Source organism: Ranitomeya variabilis, chromosome 1, assembly GCF_051348905.1.
Source record: "Ranitomeya variabilis isolate aRanVar5 chromosome 1, aRanVar5.hap1, whole genome shotgun sequence".
In the NCBI taxonomy this organism is placed as follows: domain Eukaryota; kingdom Metazoa; phylum Chordata; class Amphibia; order Anura; family Dendrobatidae; genus Ranitomeya; species Ranitomeya variabilis.
Window position 1 is genome coordinate 1,103,596,243 of NC_135232.1, and position 21,797 is coordinate 1,103,618,039.

Sequence of the window (21,797 nt, forward strand, 5' to 3'; positions counted from 1 at the left end):
GACTAGTTTACTTCTGGCCAAATTCCAATTAGACGTTTCCAGCCGTCCTAAATTAATTTTCGTTGAGCGAGGCAACGCATGTCTACTCGGCGCGTGATGGCATCTATGTAAATCGCATACTTGCAGTTTAGTGATCTCCCACTCTCACCACTGACATCAGAGAATCCTGACAGCATGCAGTGTGTGCTGTGAGAATTCAGAAGATTACAGTCACATGGAATGACTGCAGGCGCATACCAAACTTGGACAACCCCTTTGATGCTACTAACATACAGTATATACTCGAGTATAAGCCGACCTGAGTATAAGCCGACACCCCTAATTTTGCCACAAAAAACTGGGAAAACTTAATGACTCGAGTATAAGCCTAGTGTGGGAAATGCAGCAGCTACCGGTAAATGTCAAAAGTAAAAATAGATACCAATGAAAGTAAAATTAATTGAGACATCAGTAGGTTAAGTGTTTTTGAATATCCAAATTGCATCAGGAGCCCCATATAATGCTCCATACAGTTCATGATGGGACACATAGGATGCTCCATTCAAAATACGCCCCCATATAATGCTCCATAAAGTTCAAGATGGGGCCCATAAGATGCTCCATACAAAAAATATGTCCCATATAAGGCTGCACAAAGGTTAATGATGGCCCCATAAGATGCTCCATATTAAAAAATGCCCCATATAATGCTGCACAAAGGTTAATAATGGCCCCATAAGATGCTCCATAGAATAATATGCCCCATAAAGGTTGATGGCCCCATAAGATGCTCCATAGAATAATATGCCCCATAACGTTGGACGCCCCATAAGATGCTCTATAGAACAATATTCCCCATATGCTGCTGCTGCGATTAAAAAAAAAAATGACATACTCACCTCTGGTTGCTGGGCGCCAGGTGCCGGAGTCGCCACTGGCTCATGCCCCCGTCACTTGCGATACTCACCTGTCCCCCTTCCACCGCCGCGCGCCACTGTGTCTTCTGGGTCTCTGCAGTGACTGTTCAGGCGACCTTGTTATCGCGCCCTCTGACCTGAACGTCACAGCCAGAGGACGCGGAAGACAGAGTGCGGCAGTGGAACAGGGACAGGTGAATATCGCATCGCTCACCCTCCCCCCATCATACTCACCCTCGTGGCGCGGTCTGCACGTCCCTGCTTCTCCGATGGTCTCTGGTGCCCGCCGGCAGCTTGTTCCTGTGTTCAGCGGTCACATGGTACCGCTCATTAAAGTAATGAATATGCGCTCTGCCATATGGGCGTGGAGTCGCGTCCATATTCATTACTTTAATGAGCAGTACAGAAATACATTACCAGAAGTGCCAGCATTACAAACATTAATCACCTGAACCAGAAGAACAGAAATTTAGCATCAGAACTATCAGCAGTACAGAAATACATCCATATAACACCCATTAGTACAGAAACATAGCATCAAAACCCTCATCAGCACAGAAATGCATCACAAGAACCACCATCAGTACATGAATATGTCACCATGACCACAATCAGTACATGAATACATCAGTAGGCCCACCATTAGTACATGAATTCTGCACCAGAACCACTATCAGTACATGGTACATCAATTGTAATGTCAGGTCAGACCCATATACACTTGTATCGCATGAACCTACAACTAACTCGATTACAGGCTCTGCTGTATCTCTCCTCCCTGCTGCTGCTAAGAGCACACACTGCTCAGTACAAGCTGCAGTTGTCTTTCAGGCTGTGTGGGTGGAGACTTAGTTAAGCCCTTTCACACTTTAGCTGGACTCAACATAATTATTTTAAAAGGTTTGTTCATTATTTGGACAACCCTTCTTAAATGCCCAAGTCCTCCAAATAAAGGAGACTCGGCACCAACATCTTTCGAACTCCACAGGTGCCGAAAGGGAGTTTAGACTTTTGTTATTTTTCTTGAGGGAATCAGGCATTTAACATCAGAATTATAAAATCGTACTAACAAAGATTTTCAAAGTAAGTATACCACCAGGTCTAACAGGTCGTTTTAACATTTTATATTGTTTGTATTGTGAAATCTGCTGATAGGTCTACTTTAGTGTAAGCAACTTAAAAGGGAAGTTGTCAGGAAATGATGTATTGTTTAAATACATGTATTTTTTTTAAGTTGTGAATATTTTTCATATTACGATCTTTACAAAACATAAAAAAATAGTTTTGCAGTGTTCACACTGGCCATTAGGGCTTTTTTAGACTCCTACTGGAAGACTTGAAAGGTACATGTCACCTTTATAAATAGCTGATAATACAGGGTCCGCCAATCAAAATAGGTGATGTCACAGCTCCCTCTTGCCTATGACCTTTACACATGCTCATTAGAGAGTTCAATACAAAAAATAGGGTCGGGATCTGAGCATTGTCGCTATGTACATTTGTTGTTTCCTGAAACAATAGGAAGTTAGAGTTTAAATAAGCCTCAGTGACCAGTGTTAACATTGTAAAATGTCTATATTTCATTTTTACAACAGATTGCTATATTTAAAAGAAAAAAAAAATACATTGGCATTTTTTAAAAATACATTTAACCCAAAAGCCTGACTCAAACAATAGGTAATTTTCTAATACCTGCTTCTGTTTAACTACTTTTGGACTGGTGAAAATCTTAAAGAAGTCGTCCAATACTTTTATATTGATGACCAATTCTTAGGATAGGGCATCAATGTCTGATCGGCCATGGTACGGCACTTGGCACCCTCTTGTCTTTGCCTTCCTTTACTTGGTTTGCTTCTATGTAGGTGTCTCTCACTGCTACATTTTGTTCTGTCCTATCACATCTTGGGAAGGGCTATATATATTCACCTTGCACCTGTCTTCTATGCAGTCTATAGTTCAAGGTTGTTGGGTGTTGGAAGTTCCTGCTCCTTAGCTAGAGATGATCTTGTTTTAGCAAATTCAGTTTCTTTCCTGTGGTCTGCTTGTGCGTTACCCTCCCCAGCACCCTTTCCTTCATCCACGTTTGGTGTCTGGGAGGTTTTCACTTAGTCCATTAATTTTTTGGTTGTCTGCATTATCGCCTGTCCATCCTGTGTGAATGTGTTTAGTTTTTTACGCTGGGTTCTGGTGTCTCAATGCACGCTCTCCTATCCCTTAGTAGGATTTGTGTGCGGCCCCCTCTCTGGTTCCTCAGGAGGTACGAGAAACCCCTCGACGGCCATTTAGGGAGCCAGGTCAGAGGAGGTGTTTTTTAGTTATGTGTCATGATTCCCAATGGCAGGGAAATAGTCAAAATCAGGACTAGCTCTAGGATGATGAATCTAAGCTGACCGCGATGCTGAACCTAACGCACAACTAACAATAGCCGGGGAACATATCTGCGTTTTATCCCTAGATGTCTCGCACCAGCCGGAGATCTAGCTACCCCTAACAGAGGAAAACATAGACCTGGCTTGCCTCCAGGGAAACCCCAAAAGTGATAGTAGCCCCCAACATATAATGACGGGTAGGTAAGAGGAAAACACGTACGTAGTATGAATATAGGTTCAGCAAAGAGAGGCCCACTAGCTAGATAGCAGAAAATACAAAAGGGACTTCGCGGTCAACTCAAAACCCTAAAAAAACCATCCTGAAATTACTTTAACTCCGATATCAACTCATGACACCGGAGTAGTCATTTCAGTTCACTAGAGCTTCCAGCAGCAAGAGTCATATAAGTGCACGCTGGACAAACATATACAAAAATGCAAAAGATCCAACTTAGCTGAATCAGGAAACTTGGAGCAGGTAGCAAGCAACAGAGGTATTCTGGTAACATTGATAGCCGGCACTAGAATGACTGAGAAGCCAGACTATATAGGAAACTCCCAATTCCTGATGGGAACAGGTGCACTGGAAATAAGAGACAGAAGTCAGCCAGTACCACCAGTAACCACCAGAGGGAGCCCAAAAACAGAATTCACAACAGTTATGAGTCTAGGGACTTTTCTAGTGTGTGCAGGGGCCAGTTGGGTGAAGGTGCGGAATCTTCCTTTATTAGTCCTTTCTATCCTCCATTATTTCACGTGAGTGTGCGAACACGTTCATAACACTTAAAACATCCAAGCCTCCCAGACAGGACTCTGCCAGGACATCCTGAGTGAGCTGCTGGATGGTGGCTGTGCAGCTGCAGGAGCAAGGGGCCGGTTGTCAAGGCACATTCAGTATGCCTGATGCTTGAAAAGTGCAAGAGCTGACGGGCCTTATCAATCTGCTATAAGATTTACAGTGAAAAGGCTTAAATTACCCTGTAACTAGGTATAATTTACTGGCCCAGGTTAAAGGGAATCTGTCACTAGAAAAAAAGCTATTAACCTGCAGATATGGGGTTAATGTGCAGGAAAATAGCGTTATTAACCTGCCTGGCACCCACGTTTTGCCAAACACTGCAGGGAGAAAATTAACTTTATTCCCCTGGCAGCGTTTCAGCTTCAGTCACGGGTGTGGCATTATACTCACCCAGGGGCGGTCCGGGTCCAGCGCCTCCCATCTTCATGCGATGACATCCTCTTCCTTGCTTCCTGTCGTGGCTCCTGCACAGGCGTACTTTATCTGTCCTGTTGAGGGCAGCGTAAAGTACTGCAGTGCGCAGGCGTCGGGAAAGGTCCAAGAAGCCCGGCGCCCGCGCACTGCAGTACTTTACTCTGTCCTCAACAGGACAGATAAAGTATGCCTGTGCAGGAGCCGCGACAGGAAGCAAGAAAGAGGACGTCATCGCATGAAGATGGGAGGTGCCGGACCCGGACCGCGACGCCCATCGGACCGGACCGCCCCTGGGTGAGTATAATCTAACCTGTTTTTCTTATCTTTCAGGTTACATCGGGGGGCTTATCTACACATCGGGGGGCTTATCTACAGCATTACAGAATGCTGTAGATAAGCCCCTAATGGCGGTGGCCGAAGCTTATAGGCCAAAAATGGGGTGACAGATTCCCTTTTTTAAAAAAAAGTATATTTTAATGTTGAAATATAAAAATGTAATGTCTTATATGACCTTATGGGGAACACAATGTATGCAATAAATAAAACTAAAGACAAAACAAGAAAAAAATAAGTATAAAAAAAGAAAACTGCTTCCCCGCCCTGATAAAAAAAAAAACATATTCCATATATAAAAATTATTGTACCAGGAAGGTGAAGGTTTCTTTAATGTCAAGTTGAACTATGCATGCATTTTAAATGTATTATGGAATAAAATGTGATATTTGTATTATTTTATTTAATTTTTACACCTTTATTTTTTTAAATTCTTATTTTCTCGTGATGAGCGAGTATACTCGTTGCTCGGTTTTCCGAGCACGCTCGGGTGATCTCCGAGTATTTGTTAGTGTTCAGAGATTTAGTTTTCATCGCCTCAGCAGCAAGATTTCTGGCCACTAGACAGCTTGATTACATGTGTGGGTTCCCTAGCAACCAGGCAACCCCCACATGTACTCAGGCTGGCCAGCAGCTGTAAATCATTCAGCTGTGGGGATGAAAACTAAATCTCCGAACACTAACAAATACTCGGAAATCACCCGAGCGTGCTTGGGAAAACCCGAGCAACGAGTATGCTCGCTCATCATTAGGATTTTCTTTTTCCATTGTATTTTATATCACACATTTTCCTGAAAAGCTTTGCCAGTTATTGTCTGTACTTCACAAAGAGATTTTGATCACCTAACCATATATTGCCCAACATATAATGTCGAGTAAAAATTCAGCAGACATAAGAAAATTCAGCAGACATAAGAACAAAGCCAATGCTATGGAACTGCAAGATGAAGTAAATCATCAACAACAGGTTACTTAGAGAGATTCCAGGAAAATAAAGAAAATAATTTGGTATTCCGTGTGTGGTGCTATAATGGGCGCCTGACCGGCCACATCATATCCCGATGCATCATTCATCTCCTGAATAAAATACATCTTTATGCTACACAATGTAGGACCTGTCGGCAGAAGTCTATTTGCAATGCGGAACATTATGCAAAGTTTTTCCATCATAGGTGGTTAACTGTGATATTGCCCAGGTAATTGCTTTTTCTTCATGCCATGATTAAGATGCAAGTCATAGAATGGGAGATGTTATCATTACCGACGACGGTGAAAGGTGCCATATTACAAGGGTCTATGTAAAGATGAATGGAGTCAGGGATCACAATGGAAAGTGACTGCACTCTTATTGCCTGGTGGTGGTCCATCCCTCAATTTTAAGTTCTTATTCAGTTTGCTATACTGTTTGAGGAATACGTTACCTCTACATACAGTACATTATACATGCAGGGCTGTGGAGTCGGTAAGCCAAACCTCCAACTCCTCAATTTCCATGACACCGACTCTGACTCCACCAAAATGGGCTCCGACTCCACGACTCAGACTCCACAGCCCTGCAAGGGCTGTGTAGTTGGTAAGCCAAACCTCCAACTCCGACTCAATTTCCATGACACCTACTTCACCAAAATGGGCTCCGACTCCACAGCCCTGTATACACGTCCATAGTCTTAAGACTTCAGAGAGGAAGAAGACTTGAACTCTAGCGCCACCTATTTGAAGAAGCAATCTCAAAAGTCAATATCGACCCTTTAACGAGACTTGCCATATCACTTAGAATAAAAGCCAAATCTGAGTCTGCTTCAGGGTGTTGCCCCTTTTCAGTGCAAAGCATGAGATCTGATTTGACTGTACAAGAGACCTCTGACTGGGTTCGTAGGGCATGATTTGGCTGTTTTTTTCCTGGGACAGGGATACACCTCCTCCATCAACTTAGTGTCTTTTAGCAGCTGGCACAGAGTCACCATATTTATGCCGAGGACAGAGTAGACACCTGATCCACATAGCACAGAATGGACCAGAACTGACTAGCTCAAGTGGTCCAACAGCCCAAGCCTCCCAAGGTAGCTAGGATTACAGGTGTGTGCCACAGCACCCAGCTGGGTTCGCTTGCCGCAGTTAGACAACCGTATAAATCGGATGGAGATCAGAATACAGTGGTCGGACTGGTTGGCGGCTCTCCCGACCCGAGTGTAAAAGCCTCATGTATTTCTATGCAGTTGTCATGCTCGGGTCGGGAGAGTCACCAACCAGTTCGAGTATTGCGTTCCAATATCTGTTTGATATATATGGCTGTCTGAGAGTGCCCTAAGGGGTAATGTTTCTCCTTGTGGACTATCATAGTACAATTAATGACTAGCAAACAGTATGGTAATTTTGTTCCAAGAGAGTCACCCAGATGACCTAGATCGGAATAATCTCTGATTCTGGCCATTGCCACAGAAAAGTAGCTGTCATTTACATCCACATCCATCTGAAAGCAATGCAATCAGTGCTAAATGGATTAAACCTCCTGGATTGGACATATCTCTGAACTCGGCTGTTGCTGTGGCAGATGTGTTGTGAATTACGGTCTCCTGCCTGACTGCTGGATGTACAAGAAGTAAAATGGGTTTATAATCAGTAGAGGTCCAATGTGAGGAACCCCGACCGATCTTGTGAGTGAAGAAGTCACATTACCGATTTAGCATGTCATCCCACTCACAGATGTCCTTGCACAGTGATGTTACATGATACCTGGCTGTTCAGGGTACTGTAGCTAGCCCCTTAATTCTCAGAATATGTGGGGGCCAAAATGTCCATACAAGCATATGTAGAGACCGCAGGTAACGAAGGATGCAGGGACAAATAGGAGCCAGAAAGCAAATAGCGTTTTTAACTTTCTTTTTAACTTCCAACCAAAAAGATAACAAACGTTTTCCACGCAGGGAACTTATATACAAGAACACAATCTCGCAGTAAATCCCAATTATTATATGGCCGCCCTGAACTACACCCGTAGAACGCGGCAGCGCCTCACTAGTGACTCCCTACTAAGATAAAGTCAACAACGGTCACTTATCAGTGCTGGTTCAGCGATGTAGTCCTGACGGGGAGGCTCCGACAACGCCGTAGTCCTGATGGCGGAGGAAGGAGGTGTCTTCTGGCGACGGGCCCAGGCGTAGAGTCGAGTCCAGAATGTCTTTTGCGGTGCTGCGTTCCCTCCTGCAGGCGGACGTTGATCCGAGGTAACAGCCTCCCAGTCCAGAGAAGAGTCTTTTTGAGGAGGATTAGGAGAATAATCAGTATCAGTCACAGCTGAGACGAAACCATGCGAGTCTGTAGCACTCTCTGGCAAGGTGTTCTCAGGGAGCGCGGTAATACTGTCCCTGAGCTGGTCAGCACTACCCCTCTGCCTGGGGGGTCGCTGACGACGAATGCGTCTCTTTTTGGGGGCTCCAGTAATTGCCCGCAGTGTCTGTTGCACGTTTTCCCCCTGCTTCCTGCAAGTCTCACTGCGGCCTGCACACTCACAGCAACTGCGCTGCAGTTTCCTCTCCTCAGAGATTTCCCGCGCTTCTCTGCCCCTGCTTTCGCGCGTTTTGCTTTTTATCCTCTCCTCTCCCTGCGTCACTCTGCCTCCTGTCACATGAGCCTGGCTTCCCATGCACCCCTCAAATCCGTCCCCCGGAACCCCGACTCCCGGCAACAATGGTTCCACCCGTCTGCACAGCTCACCAGGTCCCTGTCCCCTACATTCCCCCACCCTGTATGCTCGCCAGTCCCTGGGCGAGGCCTTCGCACTGACAGGTCGCCCACCTGACGGATTGTTCCACACTTGGGTCTGTCTAGTGTGTAAGTCAGGACTGTAGCGAGTTGGGGGTCTACCGGCAGTAGAACGTTCAGAACGTCGTGGCTCGGGTCCTTGTGTAGGGGGTGTTGGGGGAATGTCGTCAGCGGAAGGGTGACTGGTCAGGGGTAGTGTAGTAGTCGAGATAGGGGGAGTATTTTGACGCCGTTCTTCTTCTTCATCATCGTCTTCATCCCACCAATGGTTGTTGGGGGACTCAGTCGTAGGTGGCTCTTCCCTGATTGCGGATTCCGGGGTATCCGAGTCAACAGAGCGACACAACCGGAGCATGTTGCGATGAAGAATGCGAGTACCTGTACTTCCGAGGGCCTCAGACTGCACTTCATATACAGGTCCATGCGGGTCTATACGGCGAAGCACCCGATAGGGTGTTTTTTCCCAACGATGGTCTAACTTGTTTTGCGGTCTTTGCTCTCGAACGAGTACTCGATCACCTGGCCGGAACTCTGGGGGTTTTGCTGTAGGGGTGCTCCGATGCTCCACTTCCCGAATTCGAGTGTGTACCAGTCGGTGTAAGGTCTGCAGCCGATGCCGATGATCACGCACCCACGAAGCCATCCCTGTTCGGGGGCCTTCTTCCTCCGAAGACAGTTCCAGATCTGTCATGCCTTTTCCTGGGCGCCCAAAGACCACTTCATACGGGGTGCGTCCTGTGACTTGATGAACTCTATTGTTGTAGACCCACACTAGGTCAGACACGTACTCCGGCCAGCGGGCCTTCTGATCTTGTTCTAGCGCACGCAGCATTTGAAGCAAAGTCCGGTTAAACCGCTCACAAGCCCCATTTCCCTGGGGATGATACGGTGTGGTGCGTGACTTATCAATGCCGTAGAGGCGATGCAGCTCTTCCATGACCTTGCCCAAGATACAGGCGCCTTGATCCGAATGTATTCGCCTCGGACAGCCGTAAACTTGAATAAAGTTCTTACAGATAGTGCTCGCCGCCGACTCAGCTGTCTGATCACGGGTAGGGATGACTACCGCGAATTTTGAAAAATGATCTACCATAACGAGGCAGTGTTCGTAGCCTTGATGCGCTGCTCCAATGGTAATGTAGTCTATCATTAATACTTCAAAAGGGGCAGACGTCGTGATGCTCTGCACAGGCGCCCTTTCCTCCGGTGACTTGGTTAGCTCACATTGTCGACATTGTCTACAGGCAGTTTGTACTTCCGCAAGCAGCCGAGGATGATAGAACCGAGTTTGCAGCCACTTAAACGTCCTCTTCACTCCGAAGTGTGCCCCGGACTCATGAGCTTCTTTAGCAACTGCGGCCACCACAGGCCCTGGTAAGACCATCTGCCAGGTCGGCTCAGAATCTGCCAGAGCCATGGTTAAGTGGCAAAAGAGCCCGTCCTGAAGAGTTAGGCGCTCCCACTGCCGCAGAAGAAGGTTCAGATCTGACGGGAGAATTTGTCCAGGGGTTCTCACGGGCAATAGACCATTCGTTATCCACTGTCGCAATGGAGCTAGTTCCTGGTCTTCCTGTTGTAGCCGTATCCATTCGTCCCGACTCTGAACCAACAGTCCTGCAGCCGTTCCGTTCCCGGTCTGTTCCCGGCTCACAGCCGTCTGAGCAGCGCCCCCGATGGCGTAGGGGATTTCTTCTCCCTCCAGCTCCTCATCTCGGTTAGTTCTTGGGGGATTTTTCCGCAGACGAGATAATGCGTCAGCATGAACATTCTCCGCTCCTCGCTTGTAAAGGATACGGTATCTGTACTTGGCCATCCGGGCTACCCAGCGCTGTTCTAGGGCACCCAATTTCGCATTTTCCAGATGTGCCAATGGGTTGTTATCCGTGCGTATCAGCACCTCGGAACCGGCCAGGTACTCAGCGAACCGCTCCGTCATAGCCCACACCACGGCCAGCAGCTCCACCTTGAAAGAACTGTAATTGTCTGGGTTCAACTCAGAGTCATGAAGAGACCGACTCGCATAGGCGATCACTCTCTCCCGCCCATCCTGAACCTGAGACAACACAGCCCCCAATCCCTGAGAGCTGCCGTCGGTGTGTAGGATGAACGTTTGCGAAAAGTCCGCATAAGCCAACACCGGCGGCTCCATGAGAGCTGTCTTCAAGTCCCGGAACGCTGCTTCTTGTGGCTCCTGCCATTGTATCTTCTTTCCCCGTTCCTTGGGGGAGCTTCCTTTCAGCAGGACTTGTAGATTGTGAGAACGGCGAGCAAAATTCTTCACGAAGCGCCGGTAGTACCCAGCGAGGCCCAAGAACGCCCGTACATCTTTAGCGGTCTCCGGTGTGGGCCACTCCTGGATTGCAGCAATCTTCTCCTGCGATGGCCGGACTCCTTCGGCGGACACCACATGCCCCAGGTACTCGATCTGTTCCCGGAACAAGTGACACTTCTGGGGCTTCACCTTAAGCCCGTATTTCAGCAACCGGTCTAGTACCTGTTCCAGTCGGCACAGATGTTCCTCGAATGTTGGGGCGTAGATGATGATGTCATCCAGATAAATGAGAGTGGCCTCGAAGTTCAAATCCCCCAGACACCGCTCCATTAATCGTTGGAAGGTGCCTGGAGCGTTGGCCAGCCCAAATGGCATTCGATTGAACTCAAATAGTCCCATGGGAAGGATGAACGCTGTCTTAGGACGATCTGCTTCTGTCATCGGGACCTGCCAGTATCCGCTGGCTAGGTCTAAGGTGGAAAAATATTTGGCCCGACCCAGCACGGAGAGAGACTCCTCGATACGGGGAAGTGGATAAGAGTCTCGGACGGTGCATGCATTTAGCTTACGATAGTCCACACAGAACCGGAGCGTGCCGTCCTTTTTCCGCACCAGCACGATCGGGGCAGCCCACGGGCTCTGACTCTCGCGGATCACTCCCTTTTGTAGCATCTGGCCTAACAACGTCTTTACTTCCTGGTACATCTGCGGGGGAATCTGTCTGTACCGCTCCCTGATGGGCACTGTATCTCCGGTCGGAATTCCATGTTCGATGGCCGTGGTACAGCCAAAATCATCTTCATGCTGCGCAAACACTTCAGCATAGTGTCCAAGGAGCCGCTGCACTCGCGAGACTTGTGATGGATCCAGACCCGGTAATTCTGCTCGCATATGTTCCAGAATAGTTTGACCTTTTCGTAACGCTATCAGCTCAGGATCCTGTGTAGACCGGACACTGACCATCCAGGGATCAGGGGAATCCACCTTTAACTGTAAAGTATCTGGAGGAGGCATCACTTCTAACGGTCGTAACACTTTGGCCATCTCACTTCGGACCCGTAGCACGACATCGTGTTCGTCCACATTCACACATCGCACTGGTACGGCCCCATTTTTAACAGTAGCCAGAGATCGGGCCACCAGCAGTCCTGTGGGCAAAGGGGACGTAAAGGTGGGCTCAACCTGCACTTGCACTCCTTCCAGAGGGATGCGAGCTCGGATGGGCAGGGATATAACAGTCTGTCCTGGGGGAAACGTCACTTCTGCTGTCGGGGAGGTGATTACTTTCCCTAGTATGTCTCCCTCCTGAAAGGTCTCTTGCACACGGACTTCCCTCACTAACTGTCTGAACACGGAGCCTTGAGGTGTACTGGTCCCCCACTGATTGAGTGTCTCTTGTGTGGTCTCCCCTAACAGCAAACTGCCAAAGTCCTTCAATACATTCATCCCCAAAGTCACGATATGTTGTGGGCTGGGATCCCCCCGTGTCAACACAACCCCCCGGCGGCCCAGGTCTTTCCCACATAAAGATATTTGCATCCAGGTGACCCCTTCCACTGGGATGGGCAGCTGATTGGCGGCCTGCAACCGGATTACGGGGCCCCAGTGGGGTCTGACTGACACAGGGAAGTGTTTTCTAAAATAGGCCTCGGGCATAGTCGTGACTTGAGATCCGGTGTCCACCAGACAACGTACAGCCCGCCCTTCAAACTCTGCCCAAACCAGGGGGCAGCTGGCAACCAAATTTTCGGGACTTTCACCACCCATCCGCGGGGATTCTGACTCCGAGCGTCGTCCCCTTAGCTCGGAGTCCTCTAGTTTAACGCCCGCCGTGACGAGGCCCTCCCTCTCCGGGGGCACTCCCGTGCGAAATGTCCTGCCTCCCCGCAACCATAGCAAGCACCGGAGACCGGATAATATCCTGAACGAGCGCCACGAGCTGGACTCCCAGACCCTTGCCCCCGGGGTAGCTCCCTTGGGCTTCGCGCATTTTTTTTTACTTCGGCCAGTTCGTCTCGGATTTGTTTGAGCTCCTGCCGCATCTCCTGAACCCACGACGGCTCACCCCCTCCTGGTGCAGCGGTCTGGATAACCCGAGCCTCTCCTGTCAGGACCGTCACCCCCCTCTCTTGCTCCCGGGTGCGGGCCTCATTGCCTATGTCGGAGAAAGTCAGGCGCGGGTCGACCCGCACTCGTTCACGTAGAGCCTGTTTGGTCAACTCATCCCGCAGTCCCGTCACCAGTTGGTCGCGCAGGGTCACGTCGACATGTCCCATCCCCATACCATCTTTCCGCACGATTGCAATGTTTAGCTCTTGCAGAGCATTCATGTACTGAGTGACAGTCTCGCCCTCTTTTTGTCGCCGTCCAAACAACCGGGCCCGCAGCTCTCCCACGTCGGTGGGATCCCCGTGCGTCCCCTCTAACACATGTAACACCCCGGTAAAAGTATTCCGCTCTGTGGGGGGTCTCAACATCACTGAATCTCGGGCCTCTCCGTCTAATGCCATAATGGCTACCTCAGCTTCCAGGGCCGGGGTCATAGGATGCATTCTCAACAGCCCCCTCATCCTCTCAGTCCAGCTCCACAACAACATGTTGCTCCCATTAAACTTGGGCAAATTGTTTAACATGGCCCCCAATGAGAGAGAAGCTCTAGGCCCAGCCCCATCTTCTGGCTCCTTCTTTGGATCCTGCATCCTGCCGACTACGCCAAATGTAGAGACCGCAGGTAACGAAGGATGCAGGGACAAATAGGAGCCAGAAAGCAAATAGCGTTTTTAACTTTCTTTTTAACTTCCAACCAAAAAGATAACAAACGTTTTCCACGCAGGGAACTTATATACAAGAACACAATCTCGCAGTAAATCCCAATTATTATATGGCCGCCCTGAACTACACCCGTAGAACGCGGCAGCGCCTCACTAGTGACTCCCTACTAAGATAAAGTCAAAAAGTCAACAACGGTCACTTATCAGTGCTGGTTCAGCGATGTAGTCCTGACGGGGAGGCTCCGACAACGCCGTAGTCCTGATGGCGGAGGAAGGAGGTGTCTTCTGGGGACGGGTCCAGGCGTAGAGTCGAGTCCAGAATGTCTTTTGCGGTGCTGCGTTCCCTCCTGCAGGCGGACGTTGATCCGAGGTAACAGCCTCCCAGTCCAGAGAAGAGTCTTTTTGAGGAGGATTAGGAGAATAATCAGTATCAGTCACAGCTGAGACGAAACCATGCGAGTCTGTAGCACTCTCTGGCAAGGTGTTCTCAGGGAGCGCGGTAATACTGTCCCTGAGCTGGTCAGCACTACCCCTCTGCCTGGGGGGTCGCTGACGACGAATGCGTCTCTTTTTGGGGGCTCCAGTAATTGCCCGCAGTGTCTGTTGCACGTTTTCCCCCTGCTTCCTGCAAGTCTCACTGCGGCCTGCACACTCACAGCAACTGCGCTGCAGTTTCCTCTCCTCAGAGATTTCCCGCGCTTCTCTGCCCCTGCTTTCGCGCGTTTTGCTTTTTATCCTCTCCTCTCCCTGCGTCACTCTGCCTCCTGTCACATGAGCCTGGCTTCCCATGCACCCCTCAAATCCGTCCCCCGGAACCCCGACTCCCGGCAACAATGGTTCCACCCGTCTGCACAGCTCACCAGGTCCCTGTCCCCTACACATATCTTAGCAATATACAATTAACATGCAAGATGGGAATACCTCTCAAGCGCCGACCTAATAGCGTGGTCAAATATGGTTCTGCACAGGAACTTCCATATCCCTGGTAAGAACATTAGCGGAGTTTTGCTTTTTACACCATGTTACATCAAACAGTAACTTCTCCAGGATTAGGACTCATACTTAACATTAACATTTGTATTTAGTCTTAGGTCAAGTCAGCGCTAATACCGTACAGACTAAGTGACAGGATTAATTACGTCTCTCTTGACAATCACATTAATTAGACATGGCGTCTGGATCTCTCTACTTAGTAACACCTGTCATCTCATAATGCCAGGCGCTACCTGAGAATTAATGCCATCCGCTTCTTAGCAAGAACACAAACGGGAAAACAAATCACCCCTGACGAATATAAATGAATGAACAAATTAACAAAGGAAATGTCAATTTATTTGTGACAGGAATGATTCCCAGGTTATCATGCTGCCAGATCTCAGGGGATTTCGGGTTTATTTATTCCTATTAAGCTTTGCGCGTTACTACAGCAACCTGTTGATGGGAACGATGATGACAGATAGGGCGTAATTAACTCATTGCTTATGAATACAAAATAGGATTATAGATACACCAGAAGAATACAGAAGACTTTGGAAATGGGGACAAAACCTACATAAAGCTCAACTCCCTTTAGCAAGGTTATATAATCATTATTGTGCCATAAGCATAAAAATAAGGGGGAGTCATTCATACAGCTATATAGATATATATCGGTTTGAAAGGTAACATACTGCAGCCTCCACTAGGGGGAGCTCCATAACTTTGTGCATACAGCTTATACATTGAATTCAATACGAACACTGTACGCAGAAAGCTCCCTCTAGTGGTGACAGCAGGTAGTCAACAAGTTCTCTTTTAATTCATACATTTTAACTATTTTAGAAAATAAATTGTATTGAAGGGTGAATATTAACTTTGAAATGCAAATATTGTGACTTTTTTAAATAGGTAATACTTGTCTACAGTACATTGATGATTGAGCAGTGACAATTAAATAATAAGTTCATTTTCTGCCAGTAGCCACACTTTCAGTAAAGTGGCCAGGCAGCTTGTAACGCTATTAACCAATAAATTAATCCTATACCTGCAGATAAATAGCGTTTTGAAAGGTGACAGGTTCCATGTAAGGACTCCATTTTGGGTCAGTCGCAGAGGGCATATGGACAGGGTAGGATCTATGCTGCCCCTTACAAGACCATACATTGCTTTTTCCCATAATAAATCAATTACTCACTGAGTTATTCTTTTTGTTCGTCTGAGTTTTGAACAAAATTCTTGTCATTGATACTGTAATATTAAATTCTCTGGTCTTTGCTTTTTCTTAAATATGAAAAACTTTCAATAAAAATAAAGTTGTTAGAAAAAATGGACGGGAAAAGGTCACATCTGAAGTGGAGTGTCACCCCAGGTTAAGGACAGAGGTTGCTTGGTGATTGTTGTTCCAGGTGGAGGAAACCAAATACTGCCCAAAGGATAAGAAAAGAAACCACCCAGGCAGTAAGGTCTCACTCACACGAGCATACACGTTGGGAGAATGCTATACCATGTTTTATCAGATCACTGCAGATTGGTGTGTGAAAAAAATGGCCGCATGCTGCGAGTGGATCCGCTAATCAGATGACATGCACCCATGCAATTCTATGGGTGTGTGCAAAACATTTGACTGCACACGGATGTCATCCGAGTGCAGTCCGAGACTGAAGACTCAGACCATAAAGAAGATGGAAAAATTAAGTTCTCCATCTTCTTCACACCTGTGCTCAAATTTTCGAGAGAGAGAATCGGATCATGTTGACACTCTGCTCAAACTCGGAGCAGAGTGTCATTAATATAATCAATCCGATTCTCTCGAGGAAAGAATATACGATCATGTGAACGCCTAAGAGTATGGAGTTTAGTGATGGTACCATCAGAAATAAAGTGAAACCTTTGTGCATGGGTATGGTGAATAGTTTGCACAAAGATAGTGAGAGACATTGATAATGGATATCCAAATGAAGCTGAAGAGCTATTTGTATATCTGAAGCCTCTGTCACTCCAGCTCTATGCTGTGTGACTTCAAGCAATGGATGTTATGAACGTAACACAAATTAACTAATGGGTAACGTAAAAAGGGAAGACCTGCTACAGGAAGATGCCGTCCCTACACCCAATTGGTCCCTACGCAGACTAGAAAGACACTAGCCACACACTTCAAAAACACCACCTTGGACCTGGCTCCCAAAAGACCATTGAGGGGTTTCTCGTACCTCCTGAGGGGAGGAAGCAACACACTGCCAAGAAGAGAAGAGGAAAGTGTGCATTAAGATACAAAACCCAGGGTGAGAAAATTAAAACGCGTTCATATAGGGTAGAGAAGGAAAGCTAAGGAAAACCGGAAGTAAAGGGAACAAGTATTCCTTTCCAAAACCAAAAGAGGTGAAGGGGAGAGGAACTAGGAAGGAAAACAAACAGACTATTTGCAGGAATTCACCTGGTGTTCATCATACAAGGTAAAATGAAGGTCTGGAACTCCTAAACCCAAGTCCACCTAGAGTTATAGCCAGCAAGGAAATGCAGTGAAGGGTGAACATATCAAACCCAACCCAGAATGTGATAGGGCAGACAAAAAAAGGAAAATGGAAAACACCTGGAGAGAAGAAATCCAAAACAGAAGAACAACGATACTTGGACATCAGCATTTGGACAAAAAAAGCAAAAAAAAAAAGCAATAGCTCAGCAGACAGGGGAATTGACCACGCAGCAACAGGTCAGCAGATCGAATCCCCAAACCGAGTCATGACACAGGAGTCGTCCGTGAAGTAGAAGGAGGTGGCGCTGGGCGGGGAATATAACTGGAATAACAGATGCTTTAGATCTACAAATAGTTTGTCAGGCTCATTTGCATATCAATTCAAGCGCTGATTTCTCAGTTATGGAGGAACAGACTGGCCAGTTAAATTACTGCTGGACAGCTCTCTGAAAGAGCTACATGCACATATACACTCACCGGCCACTTTATTAGGTACACCATGCTAGTAACGGGTTGGACCCCCTTTTGCCTTCAGAACTGCCTCAATTCTTCGTGGCATAGATTCAACAAGGTGCTGGAAGCATTCCTCAGAGATTTTGGTCCATATTGACATGATGGCATCACACAGTTGCCGCAGATTTGTCGGCTGCACATCCCAAAGATGCTCCATACAAGGCAGGATGGATCCATGCTTTCATGTTGTTTACGCCAAATTCTGACCCTACCATCCGAATGTCGCAGCAGAAATCGAGACTCATCAGACCAAGCAACGTTTTTCCAATCTTCTACTGTCCAATTTCGATGAGCTTGTACAAATTGTAGCCTCAGTTTCCTGTTCTTAGCTGAAAGGAGTGGTACCCGGTGTGGTCTTCTGCTGCTGTAGCCCATCTGCCTCAAAGTTCGACGCACTGTGCGTTCAGAGATGCTCTTAGGCCTACCTTGGTTGTAACGGGTGGCGATTTGAGTCACTGTTGCCTTTCTATCAGCTCGAACCAGTCTGCCCATTCTCCTCTGACCTCTGGCATCAACAAGGCATTTCCGCCCACAGAACTGCCGCTCACTGGATTTTTTTTCTTTTTCGGACCATTCTCTGTAAACCCTAGAGATGGTTGTGCGTGAAAATCCCAGTAGATCAGCAGTTTCTGAAATACTCAGACCAGCCCTTCTGGCACCAACAACCATGCCACCTTCAAAGGCACTCAAATCACCTTTCTTCCCCATACTGATGCTCGGTTTGAACTGCAGGAGATTGTCTTGACCATGTCTACATGCCTAAATGCACTGAGTTGCCGCCATGTGATTGGCTGATTAGAAATTAAGTGTTAACAAGAAGTTGGACAGGTGTACTTAATAAAGTGGCCAGTGAGTGTATATATATATATATATATATATATATATATATATATATATATATATATATATATAGTATGGGGGTGAAATCTTGCTGACAGACTCCTTTTTAAGCCAAGCTTTAAAGAGTCGGTGTCATGTCTTTCCTTCCGTGCTGTCACAGGATAGAAATTCCCAGTGTGGACCTTTCATTAAGTTTTTGGGCAATTTAAATTGCAAGTTCTGGAAACTACGTATGCATGGATCATAGATAATAAAAAAGATCAAAATATCACTCCAAAAGATAAAATCTTTAAAAATGCTCAGATTAGTCTCAGGCATCTATTATATTCTGGAACTCACAATGCAGGACCTGTACAGTGCACTATACAGCTGGCTATACTAGGACTTAAGTGGACGAACCCGCCAATATCGACAGGTTTGGCCAACAGTCTAATGTGTATGGGAGCGACAACCAAATGATGGTCGGAAGTGATGACAATTTTGGACTGCTGATCGCATTGTTCTCCATGAGATCAGCTGCAGAAAATCAGACCCCACTTAAATGTCATCCGAGTTCAGTCCGATATTTTCCACAGACCCATAGACGTAAATGGCCGAGTGTGTTCCGATTATTGGAAGCAACTTGCGCATGCTGCAATTTCTTCGTCGAACCGAAAAAAATCGGACATGTTCACTGCCTCATTGAATTACATGGGAATGAGTGCTGTCCAACAAAATGACGGATAGCACTCGTCCGATTACTACGGTCGTGTGCAAGAGCCTAAGATTTGTAGGAGTGTGACTTTCTGGACCACCACCAATCCTGAGAATAAACGCTCCTCCACACAGCATTCCCTTTGAAAGTTTTTTTCTGCAGAGTCGAGCTTGCAATCCCCCTCCATCAACGCACAAGGAGCCCCATTTAAGAGTAGACAGTAGTATCGTTGTGTAGGAAAAAGTTGTGAAAAAGCGGAGATTGCTTTACTAGACAGAGGAAAGCTTCTGTAGGGTGGAAATTTTGTGCACAGCACAAAGCCAATTTTGCACATATGTCGTGTCCAAGACAACATGGTCGTACCCAAGACAACATGGTCGTACCCAAGACAACATGGTCGTACCCAAGACAACATACCCAAGACAACATGGTCGTACCCAAGACAACATGGTTGTATCCAAAACAGCATGGTCGTACCCAAGATAACATTGATGTACCCAAGACAACATGGTCGTACCCAAGACAACATGGTCGTACCCAAGACAACATGGTCGTACCCAAGACAACATGGTTGTATCCAAGACAGCATGGTCGTACCCAAGATAACATGGATGTACCCAAGACAACATGGTCGTACCCAAGACAACATGGTCATACCCAAGACAACATGGTCGTACCCAAGACAACATGGTCGTATCCAAGACAGCATGGTCGTACCCAAGATAACATGGATGTACCCAAGACAACATGGTCGTACCCAAGATAACATGGTCGTACCCAAGATAACATGGTTGTACCCAAGACAACATGGTCGTACCCAAGACAACATGGTCGTACCCAAGACAACATGGTCGTACCCAAGACAACATCGTCATATACAAGACAGCATGGTCGTACCCAAGGTGTCCTGCATTTTTAATGGAGGGCCCATTGAACTTATACGGTAAAAACGGTATATAGTAAATCAATAACTGTGATCATTGTACATTTTCAGCTTCGGTATTACATCCAAATGCATTGTAGCAAACACTAGAAACACTAGATGGCGCTAGACCCTTGTTTAAATGACTGACACTTCCCATGGACACCATAGAATGGTGCGAACATTCTAAACTAGGAGCATGTACCTGTTTTTCTTGCACCAGCATCTCCTGGAAGAGTTTGATTTTGGTCTTTCTTTCATCTTCCGCTTTGTCAAGTTCAGTGGATAGATTATCTCTAAGCTCGTGTTTCATACTTTCACATTCTCCTAACGTCAAGTTAGTAATTTCGGGAAGTGTCTGAAGAAATAACTTTTTCACCAGCTTTTCAAATGTCTGTGAGGCACCGGTGTATAGTTCCTTGAAGATATGAAATTAGTAGGACATTATATGGACATTAGTAGGATCACAGCACTACAAGTACTTCTTCCCCCCAAATTTTCAAATTGTAATCGTAGAAATCCCCTATACAATGGGATCTACCAATTTGATGTGTATGACGTCTTCCGTCTTTCCCCCAATAAATGATCTTCTAGAGTGTGATGGATCGGGCAGTTGGAATTGAAATGCCTGATCTTTTTTGATATTTAGGGTGCTACGAAAAAAACCCTCAAAACAATTATTTAGTAAAATATTTATTCTACCTATTTTACATAAAAAACCCTACACATACTAGGCATCCACCCAACCTTAATAACCATAAAAAATAATTAAACTGATTATTTTATGTAATTCCTTACCGTTGTAAACACAAAAAAATATCATGTCAAACTTTTTTTCTATATTTTCTTGAAAAACAACATTTATTTTTTCATAAATTACTTAACAATTTATATAAACCCCCATACAGCTGTAAAAAAATAACGACATTTCTCCCATATAACACATGGGCTCAAACAATATATATATATATATATATATATATATATATATATATATATATATATACAGTGGGGCAAAAAAGTATTTAGTCAGTCAGCCATAGTGCAAGTTCCACCACTTAAAAAGATGAGAGGCGTCTGTAATTTACATCATAGGTAGACCTCAACTATGGGAGACAAACTGAGAAAAAAAAATCCAGAAAATCACATTGTCTGTTTTTTGATCATTTTATTTGCATTTTATGGTGGAAAATAAGTATTTGGTCAGAAACAAACAATCAAGATTTCTGGCTCTCACAGACCTGTAACTTCTTCTTTAAGAGTCTCCTCTTTCCTCCACTCATTACCTGTAGTAATGGCACCTGTTTAAACTTGTTATCAGTATAAAAAGACACCTGTCCACAACCTCAAACAGTCTGACTCCAAACTCCACTATGGTGAAGACCAAAGAGCTGTCAAAGGACACCAGAAACAAAATTGTAGCCCTGCACCAGGCTGGGAAGACTGAATCTGCAATAGCCAACCAGCTTGGAGTGAAGAAATCAACAGTGGGAGCAATAATTAGAAAATGGAAGACATACAAGACCACTGATAATCTCCCTCGATCTGGGGCTCCACGCAAAATCCCACCCCGTGGGGTCAGAATGATCACAAGAACGGTGAGCAAAAATCCCAGAACCACGCGGGGGGACCTAGTGAATGAACTGCAGAGAGCTGGGACCAATGTAACAAGGCCTACCATAAGTAACACACTACGCCACCATGGACTCAGATCCTGCAGTGCCAGACGTGTCCCACTGCTTAAGCCAGTACATGTCCGGG

At 46.3% G+C, this 21,797-nt stretch overlaps 1 protein-coding gene across 1 annotated transcript in view; it reads right to left on the minus strand.

Annotated features, from left to right (window-relative positions):
• EVC (EvC ciliary complex subunit 1) overlaps positions 1 to 21,797 on the minus strand; it is a 122,757-nt gene that overhangs the window by 24,228 nt on the left and 76,732 nt on the right. Inside the window, exon 12 of the mRNA XM_077280124.1 lies at positions 20,242 to 20,454. Coding sequence (XP_077136239.1) covers positions 20,242 to 20,454 — 213 coding nt within the window. The remainder of the gene's footprint in view (positions 1 to 20,241; positions 20,455 to 21,797) is intronic.